A 13,971-nucleotide genomic window follows, 5' to 3' on the forward strand; every position below is an offset into this window, starting at 1 on the left:
CTTTGTAAGTCATCCCCCCACCCCAGTGAAAAACAAAGTGGGATCCCCAAAAGGCCACACTGAAGAAGACTGAAGAAACCAGAAGCTGGAACCAGAACATTTTGATGTTTTTTCTTTCAAATGACTCGATTAGTTGATTATGAAAATAGATATAATCGACTTATCGTTAAAGCTTCAATATAAAGTACAAGTAGGCTACATATTGCTTAGAGAACATTTAGTAATTTGGGGATTGTGCAAAAGATGAGAAAAACTGTTAGATAAGTTGTCACATTCAGTCAGCTACATATGGTTTATTTACATCAAAATACAATTAATACAGGAGGGATTTCATGTGTTTAAGTTGTTTCAGTTAGTTATATGTTTGACTATTTTCTGACACGAATAATCAACGATATATAAAACAATTTATATAGCCTACACAATCGACAATTATAATTGCAGCCCTAAATTAAGAATAGAAACAGAAATAGAAGTAGCGTATATTGTGATAGTTTAAATATAATACAATATCTGGATCTAGCTCTATCTGGATGTCGATCACTTTTTTTGGCACGCAGCGAACCTGATTGGTTTAAACCGTTACCAGACGCCTCTCAGGCTGCAGCTGTGATTGGTTTAGGATCCATGAGCTCTACCAGTCCCACCCAACACACACACACACACACGGACAGAGAGAGGACTCAACATGGCTGAAGTAGAGGGAAGCGAAATAACTTCTGGTGGTATTTTTCAGGAGATATTCACCTCCCCGCTCAACCTGACCCTGCTCAGCCTCTGTTTGTTCCTCTTGTACAAAATCTTCCGCGGGGACAAACCACAGGACTTCGGCGAGGTGGAAAAGCCGCTTCCTAAACTGAAAAAGAAAGATTTTACCCTCGCAGAGTTGAAGCCCTACGATGGTATCCAGGATCCGAGGATCCTCATGGCTGTCAACGGGAAAGTGTTCGACGTGACCAGAGGGAAGAAGTTTTACGGGCCAGGTAACTTTTACCCGAGCAGTCCGAAAATAACGGAGCAGTCACCGTTAAGGTGGTATGACCGGTTATGTCGTCACCCTCTGGTGTTTTTAACGTTACGTCAACAACGGCCCGTGACATGGCCGTTGGCTTTGATGTGGTATTTAATTGATACATTTATATTAATTCGCTGACATTATTACCGAATGTAACTCGAGTTTTTGTAACTGTCTGGAAGTTAAAGCCACACCCCCTTCAGTAAGCTAGCTGGCCCCGGTTTCACAACAGAGGAGCTGCTGTGGCCTGGAACCATAGATCGTCTATAGAGAGAAGTTGAGTTACTGCGTAGTAAACAAAATAAAATAAAAAACCGCCGCCGCCATGTTTGCAAAAGTGCAGAGGGGAAGGGTCCAGGCAAGACTACCGGAGTAGGGATTCTTCACACGCTAGCTAGGTTTATGGTGGCAGTGGTCGATGGTCGACCTTTTATCATATAAATTGCACATGAGAATGTAACTTTTTTACAATTTATAATTTATAACAATTTTTTTTATGACAGTGTTGGTCAGTTTGTCGCCTTGACAATCCCATGTTGCAGCAGTAAATATTGAAGTGAGATGAACAAACAGAGAAATTGATCTTTTCTGGTGAAACAGATCTTTGGGGACATAATTTGAAGTTCAAATAAAAGGTATTGAATTGCAATATATCGCAGAATATCGCAATATGTTTAAAATCGCATTAACATGGTATTATGCCATAAGTATCGTGATAATACCGTATCGTGGGGCCTCTGGTGATTCCCACCCCTAGTAGCACCCCTAGTTGCATGTTCAGTGGAGTTGCTGGCCTGGCACAAATGGCAAAAACGTTTCTAAGCTCTATGATATGCGGCCCACTGAATATGCGCAGTCGACTAAAGGGACGTTTTGAAAATATAAAAAGTCCATGGTTAAAAATCCAGACTAGGAAGAGTCATATTCTACCTTGTTTGCAGTTCGAGGTGTCCGGTCACCAGTTTTACAGGCGCCTCTTGCACAACGGTGGCCTATGGGGAAAATCCCTTTTGGACCACAAGGGTAACTTTTCGTTGCAACACCGCAAGTGGCCACTGGAATAAAATTGGCTGCAAGGCTAAGCGCATTTGCTGGGGGGTGCCTGGGTCAGCTGTGCAAACATCTGTATGATTATGTACAGACCACAGGGAGTCAAAAGGCCCTTTTATTCTTGGTAAGAAAGAGACACCACACTGAGAAGAGAAGAGGCATTTAGCCGAAGGGTGTGGAAAACATGAGACATCGCTTTGTCAAAGCTAAACAACGGTCTCATGGAAAGAGTGTTCGTAACATCGAGAGGCAGACAGAAATTTCAACATGAAGAAACGCGCGTCTTTCTATTAAATTTTGAATAGGGGTAGTGCGTTTATGCTGGGGAAAAATGCAGCGGCCTGCGGGGAAAAGTTGAGACGGATTCAACTTTTAGAGAGATGCAACCCGATGTCATCCTGCGGTGGCCAATCATGTAACCGCCAATCAGTCCGTCCAACCAGTAATGTCAGTCCGTTTTGAGGCGGTGTGAGAGTCCCGTACAGTAAACGGGAAACATCGCTGCCTCTTTCGCTGCCACAAGAAGGTTTTAAAGCACTATGAGGGTAAAAAATGAAACCGTCCGGGAGTTTGTGTAACAGCTGACTGTTTGCGTCTCTTTCTTTTCTCTCTTTTCCTGAAATGAAGCTTCCTTCAAGTGCGCTCGGAAATGTCAAGATCTAAAAACGATCTGACGGAACAATAATTGGGAAAATATCAACAAAAAATATAAATATATAAACTCTACGTGTGCTACATTGAGAGGTTAAAGAACATAACAGGATGTCACACAAAAAGGCCATTTAGAGACACTACTGCAGGGGATCGCTTGGCCATGTGTTGTCTGAAATACAAAAATGCACTATCATGCTTCATAGTTTCTGTAGTCTCGCATTGCCAGACCCTCCTCCAAAGCGCGCTGGAGGAGGGTCTGGCTACTCCACACAGCATTCGGGGATGGGAGGAAAACATGCCCTGGTTTATTGGCATTTCTTTAAACCAATCACAATCGTCTTGGGCGGCGCTAAGCACCGGAGAAAAGCCGTGGTGCCTCTGCAAAATAGCCTCTGGAAGGAACTTGTTTTGGTGGAACGTGTGTACGTTTAAAAGTAGTTTTAGTCGTGCAACAGAAAACTCCGATTGGACAGATAGTCTAGCTAGCTGTCTGGATTTACCCTGCAGAGATCTGAGGAGCAGTTAACCATAGTCACACAAAGGAAGCCCAAGGCAAGGGATATTCGGCCTGAGTGAGTGAAATCCAGCGGATTTTTCGGCGCCAACGAAGCAATCCCTGAATTCGAACGTCGTAGATGTAGACTCCAGTTTCTGTAACCTGGAAACAGACGCAGAGTGTGGCCTCTTTGTTTTTTTTATCTTATCTCAGAGATTGTTGTAACCTCTGTTGCCTGTAACCTCTGACCAACATATCTTACTATCATGCAAACTTTTTCAGCGCACTGCACGCCCAGTCCTCAAGCCTGAAATCCTGCTTTTGGTTTTTGGTTAATGAAAAGAATTCTACATCATTCAAAATGTGTCCATGGGAAACAGCTTTGGTGCTCAAGGACACTTTATTTTTTATTTATTTTTTTGGGGCATTTAAGGCCTTTATTGACAGGACAGCTGATGACATGAAAGGGGAGAGAGAGGGGGAATGACATGCAGCAAAGGGCCGCAGGTCGGAGTCTAACCCGGGCACGCTGCGTCGAGGAATAAACTTCTGTATATGGGCGCCTGCTCTACCAGGTGAGCTACCCGGGCACCCAAGGACACTTTAATAGCACTCATGTGCTGTTGAACCCTTTAGGACTGGCTGTTCTCCTGGTACGTGCATATAAAAGGACACAGTGATCTCACACAGTGAAGCCAAATGCCTCAAATGTTAAATACCATCTTAACACAAGCAACCATACAAGAACTTTAATTAAAATACAATCTAAAAATGTCAAAATATTTATTTAAAATCAGGAAATATTTGATCAAAGAATTTAATTTATTAAATGTAAAAAAAAAATTCAGCTTTCTATCATTTTGTGGAGTAAATGGTTATCAATAAATTGATCAAAGTAAATATTCACTGCTGCATGGTTTCTAAAAGGGTCATTATCAATTATAGATATGTGTATATTATGTAGATTTGATGCAAAAATCAAGCAGTTGTTTAGTCTAAGGCTGTGTTCATACTTGGCATCTTTTTTGACAAGAAAAAGTTTGGCTTTTTTGGTAGCGTTTTGGTTCCAAAACCAGCCAAGAGTGTCTTTTGTTGCCATAACAACAACAGCCAGCCTTATTCTTTAAATTACCTGTGTTCAGTATGCTTTTTTCAATGAAACAAGTTCATAATGATCACTTTTCAGCAGTTTTGCCTGCTGCCATTGTTGCTGCTGCAGTCGCCTCACCGTGTAGCTTTACTGTGTTGCAGACGGGCCGTATGGAGTGTTTGCAGGCAGAGATGCGTCCAGAGGTCTGGCTACGTTCTGCCTGGAGAAGGAGGCCCTGAAAGACGAACACGACGACCTGTCGGACCTGAACGCCATGCAGCAGGAGGGCCTCTCTGAGTGGGAGTCTCAGTTCACCGGTGAGTACAGACGGCGTCGTAGTAAATTATAGATCCGACGCCAAGGCCAGATTAATGGCTCGGACCCAAACACCAACTGCCCTTTTTCAAATGCTTTTCCTGTTTCTCTTCAAAGTATGACAACATCCCAAAAAGTCTGAGAAAAATCCACAAAAGTAAAAAAAAAAGAGAGAGTTTAATGTGCTTGAAAAGAGTTAAACACATAAAAAAACAGAGTAAATTCTGGAAGGCTTACCGGAGATTTCTTTGTCTAGTTCTGCCTTATATCTGCCAAAGACTTTCCCCCAAAGAAATCCTCCAATAACCATTTTCGGGACATGCTGCTTAAGAATCCAATTGGCTTCTTTGTAGTCTAAGAACCTCCTCCTTAGGAAAGTCCTCTGTTGATGTCATATTGCTGACTATGATCTTTTTTTTTTAATCGAATTCACGTTTCCCAGGCCAACCCCTGAGGCTGTTGGTCCTGTTCCAGTCTCTGAGTCTGGAGCTGTGCGGAGGTGTGACTAGGAGGAGGAAACCCTGGGGTTTCTCTCTGGCAGTGACAAAACGTCACCGGGTCTATATACCTCAGAGGCACACAGCATATATTTGCCCTCAATTTAATCATAAACCAGATTTTATCACATTTTCACACAACAACGTGACTGTAGCACAGTTAAACACTGCAGTTATTGTGGCCCAAAAAAATCACGAGAAGCGGTAATCTCACCAAAGTGTATCGCACCGTAGTAAAATGACTTCAGTCCATGTTTGCCTTGGGTTAGATCAAAGCTGAACATCCACCGAAGAGCTGAACTCATCAGATCACCTTCGTCACATCCATACCACCATGTTTCCCACATGGTTTCCTTTGACTGGCACTCTTTTAATGACCTCATTCTTCTGCGATGGTTTAATGGCGTCACCCCCTGCTGAACCAACTCCTAGTATTTGCGTAACAGCAGTGGATGGAAATGCACACAAATTCACATTTTCTATTGCAGATCTTTTTGAAAATTCAGTTGAAGTTTGGATGAATACTTGGCTAACGTCTCCAATTATCCACTTCCATTAATGTTTTCATACATGTTCTGATTTCTTGTTAAGTGTTAATGTTTAAAATTATTATTTTTGTAAAGCACTAAGATGATGTGATGGCCCACGCTCTCTCTGTTTTATTTGACATTTTGTAGACTCAATAATAATAATAAATAATATTAAAGAAGATATTAACTCCCTTTAGATCTAGTTCCAACAAATGAGGTTTCCCGGAGGACTCTTGATGGTTAACAGACATTTTGTGACTTTTTACTGGGGTTGGGCATCATTTGGATTTTAATGAGTCTGATTCTGATTCTGATTCTGATTCTTCCTTTTGATTCTGATTCTTCCTTTTGATTCTGATTCTTCCTTCTGATTCCGGTTCTTATCGATTCTCGATTCCGATTCTTTGAGCGGTGGAGTTGAAACGGGTCACATGCCTATTTCACAAATAAGAAGAAAGTTTTATTTTGATTCAGTGTTGGTTTGTAGTTTACCGGGCTTTTTCCACGTAAACTAAAGCCACACTAGAGCGCCGCTTACTGCACTCCACGGCTGCAACACAACAAGCGCCTGGCCGCTACGGAAAAACCAAAACCTGCGCATGTTGAATTTGGAACCCGTGATCAGATTTGAAACTAAATCCTGCAAAGGATCCCAATAAAGAAACGGTTCTACTGGAATCGTAATTTTTGAACCGATTCCAGAGTAGGAATCGGTTCTCGATGCCCAAGCCTTCTTTTTACTTGAAGCATACATATATACATATACAAATTCCAAAAACAATGAGAAAGCTACAAAACCTAATGCAGTGTCTCTGCCTGAGAATTTGTCATCATTGAGAGCGTAAATCCTTTTCTTTTTCTCCTCTACTGCAGTGAAGTACGACTACATCGGCAAGCTCCTGAAACCAGGAGAGGAGCCAGCCGAGTACACAGACGACGAGGAGGGAAAAGACAAAAAGACCGACTAGAAAAAACGGAGGGGAAATGATCAATGCCTTACTGTTTCCATTTATTATTCCATTTATCTCCCATTTATCTCACGGCATTAACAGTTAAAGGTGCTGCGTTCTGTTGTAGAGCTGTAGCGTTGTTAGTTTATCAGTTAACTTCCAATGGTTTTGAAGGTTGTTGTGGAGAGTCAAGAACTTGGACTAATCCAAACTGACGGTTCTCCATTACCGGTTGGTTGGGACTAGTCGGTCGTCTGAAGGAGAGGGAGATCCACAGCTCTGTCGTACACTTTGTTGTTAAATATCGCTGCTGACGTTCTGCAGGTTGTACACATTCCTTTCTTCCAAAGTTCGGCTCAGCTCACGTTGAAATAAGTGATCTCAGGAAGTAGTTTGACTCAAAATTAAAACATATGGAGCGTCTGGAGCCAGAGGGCAGATTTCAAGTATTTCTTTTTTATTTTATTTTTTTTAACCTGGGTCTTTTCCAAATAAACTTCAGAAATCATTTCAAACGCTAGTTTTTGGTTTAGCAAGTTCCACTGAAGTTAGATCTCTGTCCAGGGGACTAATATCCGTGTTTACTTTGGGTCCAACTCAGAGACAAGCGTTTGAAATGATTCATGTAAAATGGAAGTTTATTTGGAAAGCTTTAGTAGGCTTGCATTGCCTTGCCACAAATATATGTTTTGTGTAGCCTGGGAAAACCCCGACAAACTTCCGGCAAATTTGAGATTTTCTCTCTCCGTTACAACCGAGAAGCGTCTGGTGTCAACCAGGCTCTGTTTTATGGAGAATAAGACTCCATTCACACCAAATAAGGTGTTGCGGTGAAAACGCCAGTCCTCCCATCCATTTGAATGTGGCTGGCGCATTTGGCCGATGCTGAAAAGTTGAAACCAAATCAACTTTTGAGGAAAAGCAACTTGACGCGGCCAAAACGGGTAACCTGCGAACAAAACCCAAATGGCTGGCGTCTGATTTGGTGCGAATGCAGCCTGAACACCCAGGCTGAAATATCCAGGAAAATATCTTTTTAAGAGGGATGCTGATGTAAAGATTAAAGATGTCAACACATAAACACTGCTAAACAGATCTCTTTTGAGCACTTTTTCTTGATAAACATTGACTTTATTTACCGTTTATATATAAGGTGTGAACTGTCCCCAATCAAGCCAAGAGGATGACGACGTACGGATGGTTTTGTAAACCCATCCAATCTTAGGGCTGCTCGATTATGGGGAAAAAATGTAATCGATTATTTCGGTCAATATTGAAATCACGATAATTTAACACGGTTACTCGTTGACTTCTGGAAAGATGTTGCAATTATTGAACTTAAAAACCGTGGAAAAAGTTAAATAAATCAACAGTAAAAAAAACAAAACATACACAACTGTGAAAATTGCCTTAATACTTATTCTTTGTAAACTTTATTATTTCATTCAGAACACGAGACAATAAGAGTTTACTCGCAAATGTAACATGCATAATGAGCTAAATAATTGTTTTTCTCGATTATTCTGTTTTTGTGATCATTGGCAGCCGAAATCATAATCACGATTACATTTTGATTAATTGCACAGCCCTACCCCATCTGTCTGCTGTTGTAAAATCTCCTGTTTGTTGATACGTCCGTCTGATTTGATAAGTGTGGATTTCTTTTGAGCCACTTCACCACTTCTTTAATTAATACTGGGATTTGGTTTTTTTTGGCAGATTTTCTGAGTGTAATACAATGACAATCCAGGTTGTTTGCTGCAGATCCTAACTGTGTAATCCATTAACCGTTGAAGTCATTTTATCAAGCAAAAAATATTTACCATTCTCTGGTTTAAGCTTCTCAAATAATAGAATGTTTTGCATTTCTTTGCTTTACACATTTATAATGTGAATTCCTTTCAGATGTTTTTTCGAACACATAATGTGCAATGGTTTCTTGGATGCAGAAAATGATAAAATATGAAGTCCTCACTGTTTGTGCAGTACTGTTTGTAGTGCTCACAACTGTAGTTCATTACATGGTGCAAAAGGAAATGTGTCCAAAAGTTCAAAGTACAACTCCCTACACACTACAAAGGCTTAGCTGCTGCCACTTAAGGTGAATTTTAGAAGTGTGATTCTCAAAATAATAATTTCATTAAGTCCTCATTCAGTTATTGGTTTGTTCACTTTTTTTTCTTTTTTTTTACACTAAAATTATGGAAAAGAATAATTTATTATGAGGCCTCTGTTGCTTTCAAATTCTTGTCTTCAAATTCTTGTCAACTAGATAATAATTAAAAACAGAGATTGCTCTCCAGAGCATTTCTTTCAGCAATATTTTACAGTCCGTGTTCCTAGGCTGCAAATAATAATAAACCAGGAACTTATTTTTTTCCACCGATGTGTCTATGAAGTGCTGCAGAAACTTTGTTCGCAAAATAAAATATTGTTAATTTGTAATCCTTAAAGTTATATGGAAGAAGTTAGTTTTAATATTAAATGTGTTTTAATTGTCTGTTCATATTTTTTTCTTTCCCATCATCGTCCACCAGATCCACTGGAAACTTTCCATTAAAAACACATTCAATGAGGGAATATTTTCAGTATGCATGTACATACATGAACTAAATGTCAATTTTGATTAAATAAAGAAAACTCCAAAATGAAGTCAGTCTGTTTTATTTGAATACTTTTATAAGATTTGTATTATATATGTATAATGTAAGGACAGAAATTGAATGAAATAATATGACCTGTTGATGCAACTAACATACAATATTCTGGCTTGATTGGACTGACTCAAAGTACTCATACTTTATGTTGACTAATACTTTTAACTTTTACTTAAGTACAATTTTAAATTCGGGGCATTTAGTTGTAACAGAGTGTTTTTACTGGTATTACTACTTTTACTTTTTACTAAAAGATCAGAGACTTCTTCCACCGCTGTGTAATTGATGTTAGTTGTAGTTAATAACTAGTTTTGGGTTTTTTCTTTTCACCTAAATTGCATTTAGGAAATCCTTCAAAATATAAGAAATAGTCGTAAAAACTTTTCTTTACACAATTCAAATCAGATATGACCTTTGACATTTAAAGAAGTAATATTTGGTGCTTTGCATAAATGACTAGTTTTGTAATATATAATTTTTTATATTATATGATATAACATTGAACATTTGATATTCTGTGTTATACTGCTGTACTGTATTATTATTATAACGTTGCACTTCATGCATGTTAGGATAATTATTTATTAAAGAATGGACAAAATCACTGGAGTTCTCTTGAAAGTTTGTTTACTTGCAGCAAGTCGAGTCAGTTTACAGCACTTCACAGAAAACGACTGAAGATTGTTTGCAACAGTGTCTTTTTTTTAAAGGAGTTGGGAGTCAAGTTCAAGTCATTCGGTTCATGCAATCAGTAGCTTTTCTTCTTATCTCTGGTCAGGCCCGGCATCTCCTCCACATGATGCGCTCTGCCCCCAGGGATACATGTCATGTGCTCTTTGCGAGGTCACTCAGCTTTCATGATTAACACATGCAAGAAAGACAGAAATACTAAAACAACAGTTCGGATTGAAATGGTTTAACAAAGAAACTGAAGCAAAACCATTCTGAGCACAATTTTTCTAACAATGCTGTATCTTATATACCATACTATACTGTTCTAGATCATATTGTGTTAATATGTTATAGGTCTATCTTATCACATTATAGTAATATTATGTTGCATATTATGTTGCTATATTAATGCAGGCATCAGTAAGTATCATTACACATTATATATTATTCTCCCGTATGCTAACCACTGTCACTTTACCTCTTAAGTTTGTCTTTTATTATGTCTCTGTTTAGTTTTTTATTTTGCACTAGTTGTATGCCTCTTATTGTTTTTGCTTCCCTCTGTACCTGTACTTATTTCTGTCGTTGTGATGCTAAAACATATAATTTGTCCTCTGCGGATCAGTAAAGGTTTATTTTATTGCTGTTGTTATTTTTAACCATACGCGAAAACAATTTAAAAAAAAGTATGTGTCAGAAGTGGGATTCGAACCCACGCCTCCATTCGGAGACCAGAAGTCCCGTTTCAGCGGAAGGAGCTTAATCCTTGAGTCTGGCGCCTTAGACCACTCGGCCATCCTGACACGGTGCTCGTCAGGGTTATCTGTAAGCTTTTATCCACTATACAACAACAGTTAGTCATTATATATGTTGATGATTTTGTAACAGCAATGACTACGAATTACGTTATGTATGTGTTTCTTTTGTATAATGTCTGAAAGTGCGTATTTCACTTTCCTTTTCACTTTTTTCAATGTAAATTTTAGGTCGGCGGATGCTCACACTGGCAATCGTAATTTCCGCTAACGTTACGTGTGGCGGCCATATTTATTACACTTCCGTTCTTCAAGGGTATCTGAAGGCACCAAGCAAGACAACATGTACAGGTTTGCTAAAGCTGCAGTCAACATCAGCGGTAAGAAAAGTAGTGTTTATATAAATGTATGTTATCTGTGTAAATGTATGACGCTCGACAGTTTAAATATCAGGCGACTACAAGTTTTACCGGCTTTTGTTTGATGGGTGACCGAGGTCAGGCTGCTAAAGTTGCTAACCAAGCTAACATTAGCAACTCCCGCAATAGTCGTGATATGTCTTAAAAACAGTTATTTGTCTAATTAATTACCCCGAACTATCAAGTGAATCAAACGGAGTGTTTTGCACTTTAGTTTTGAGTTAAACTATCATTCGTAAAATGTAAACTAAAGGTAACAATTACATATGTTTTTAAATAAATAAAATACATAATAGAAGGAAAAACGCAAAACACTTAAAGCATACACATGCGTGTTATTATTATTATTATTATTATTATTATTATTATTATTATTATTCACATAAGTTGTGAACGCACCAGACACAAAACTGTGTGAAAGCAGTGGACATACTGCATCGGATAACAGAAATCATTTTGAAAGGATTTGGACTAATTGTCTTGCAGCGTTTTCAGCTTTGCCATTCATAATGTTAAGAAAGGGTCTAATAACAATTATGGGACATTTCACTCACTGCCCTGATTGGATATGTTTATCGCAATCCATAAATTCATACAATATTTAAATTCAGGCCCCAAAACGTGTTGCATTTACATTCTCCACATCTACGCACATCTTTTGAATTATCATCTCTGTACATTGACCATATTCATTCTTTATGCTTCACGATGTGCACCTTTGCACAAGGTTGATTGTGCAAAGGTGGTCAATGTTTTGAACATTCCTGCACAAAACGGTACAGCTTTCGTTTAAAAAAAAAAAAAATTGTACGTATTTTTACTGTTTATTTTTCTTCTTGCTGCTTGACTTTTGTAGTACTCTCTTTTTATCTGATGGTTTATGAAAACCTACTTGGCAATAAACCTGATTATGATTCCATCCTGTGTCCTTTATTATGATTTACTGTGTAACTATGTGTCTCCCAGTTTTAATTTCCACAGGACATTATTGCACTTTTTATTAATAATATATCTTGAGTTTATCAAACAGATCAGCCATTGCACAGCAGGTAAATACATATGAAAAGTAAGCATATAGCAGATACACATCAAGAGAAAATGGACTCTTTCGAGATTCTTTGTCTTTAAAAGAAAGGGGCAAGGCATTCGTAGTCAGTGTGTTGTAAAATGTTTTATTTTACCGAAAAATCATATAGTTAATACTTGTGATTGCTGTGATGTGCAGAAGGGGCGGAGGACTAATGCCACTGTGTTTTGTTGTCGTCCAGGTCAGGCCGCCAGGCAGGTGAGGCATGGATCCTCCGCCCCCCAGGACTTCCACGCCAAGTACGGCAACGGTGTGATGGCTGGTGGCGCTGTCTTCTGCGTTGCTGTGTGGTCATACGTAAGTAGTGCTGTCCCGTTAGGTCACATTCATTTATATGTATGATCTGAACACACAGCTTGCTCACAAAGTTTTACATAGAGCATCACAAGTGCAGTTTTTTTTATGTAACTTTATTTTCATTTTTGTTGGTTAACATACAGTATAAATGACAGATATTCAAATAGCACAAAGCTGCACAACCAAACAACAATAATATCCTCTATGGCAATTGTAGTTATTTGATGGAAAAATAAATGTTACTGTAAAGAACGTAATATGGCAATGAGAATAAGAAATATAAGTAATATAGTATACCTCCAGGGTTTAAGTGGTGGTGGAAAAAGAAGTTTGGAGTTCTTTAATTCAAATAAAATGCGTGGAAAATTGCAAATATTACAGCTTTTTAATGATCAAAACCTCCTTGAATTATGATGTGCTTCATAAACTACAAAATCCCCCACCAGTTACCCTACCTGAGTTGCTGCGTCCGGCGCTTATCGCTGCCCAAGACGATTGTGATTGGTTTAAAGAAATGCCAATAAACCAGAGCATGTTTTTCTCCCATCCAGAAATGTTGTGCAGATTAGCCAGACCTTCCTCCGCAGCGCTGTGGAGGAAGGTCTGGCAATGCAGGACTAGTTTGCAGTGTACTTCTGGGGACATTTCGGTTGGATACTGTTTCTTTAGTCTTTATCTTAACTTTGATGTGAACTTGGATTTATAGTTGAATTTCTTTGCAATAACAAGGTCTTTTTAAGAGTCCAGAAAGTGTGTCATTGCCCTTGGAAAAAACAATGTTCCTTCCTGTCTTTGTGCAGGTGCTGACTCAGACTGGCATCACCTGGAATCTGTCACCTGTTGGGAAGGTCATGCCCAAAGCGTGGAGAGAGGCCGAGGAGTAAAGAGCCACCATGACAGACCTGCATCCCACCTAATAAACCTTCTGGTTGTACAGATGAATAACAGTGAATGCCTGTGTTTATTCCAACATGTTACTTTGTCCAAATAAATTAAGTGTAATTCTACTGGTCATTGTTTCTTTTCTTTTTTCAAGCTGTGTGAATTCTCGGCATACAGAAGCTACCATTATCTATCACAGCTCTAAACTCAAACTCTCAGTAGGTTTTTGGTTCCCTAAGTTGACATGTTAAGATGATGATAAGAGTTGAATTCACATCTTACAAGGAAAAGCCATGCATTCAAGATTTTACCTAAATGACAGTACAGAGGTATGATCAGCCAAATGTATATAATATTATAATTCTAATGAATTATTAACACATTTAAGAGCATTTTTTGTGATTAACATTTAAGAGTTTAATGTAGTTCATTAATGTGGAACCAATTTAAGATACTTTCCAAATCCCATCGTCTTGTCGGTCTCGTCAGGTGACGAGTGAAAAGTAGTATAGTAAACTGCATCATATATAAACATGTTTTTTATGATAAAAGTAAAAGTCAAATATAATGGAGTGAAAAGTACAATTTTTGTCTCTGAGATGTAG

The 13,971-nt window shown here is 38.7% G+C and overlaps 2 protein-coding genes and 1 non-coding gene across 3 annotated transcripts; 2 read left to right on the forward strand and 1 right to left on the reverse strand.

Annotated features, from left to right (window-relative positions):
• The first annotated feature begins 645 nt into the window (after positions 1–645).
• Positions 646–9,249, forward strand: pgrmc1 (progesterone receptor membrane component 1). The gene is made up of 3 exons (XM_039776925.1): positions 646–983; positions 4,467–4,622; positions 6,521–9,249. Exons 1-3 carry the CDS (start codon positions 689–691, stop codon positions 6,613–6,615), a joined length of 546 nt encoding a protein of 181 aa, XP_039632859.1. The 5' UTR covers positions 646–688; the 3' UTR covers positions 6,616–9,249.
• Positions 9,250–10,617: 1,368 nt separating this feature from the next.
• trnal-caa lies at positions 10,618–10,729 on the reverse strand. The gene is made up of 2 exons: positions 10,692–10,729; positions 10,618–10,663 (listed from the first exon to the last, which is right to left on the reverse strand). It is a non-coding gene; the product is annotated as a tRNA-Leu (tRNA).
• A 190-nt stretch (positions 10,730–10,919) lies between these two features.
• On the forward strand, positions 10,920–13,491 carry LOC120575583 (cytochrome c oxidase subunit 7B, mitochondrial). The gene is made up of 3 exons (XM_039826376.1): positions 10,920–11,061; positions 12,369–12,484; positions 13,285–13,491. The coding sequence occupies exons 1-3, from the start codon at positions 11,025–11,027 to the stop codon at positions 13,366–13,368; spliced, it is 237 nt and encodes a 78-aa protein (XP_039682310.1). The 5' UTR covers positions 10,920–11,024; the 3' UTR covers positions 13,369–13,491.
• Positions 13,492–13,971: the final 480 nt, after the last annotated feature.

The sequence above is a fragment of the Perca fluviatilis genome, chromosome 16 (assembly GCF_010015445.1).
Source record: "Perca fluviatilis chromosome 16, GENO_Pfluv_1.0, whole genome shotgun sequence".
NCBI classification, from domain to species: Eukaryota; Metazoa; Chordata; class Actinopteri; order Perciformes; family Percidae; genus Perca; species Perca fluviatilis.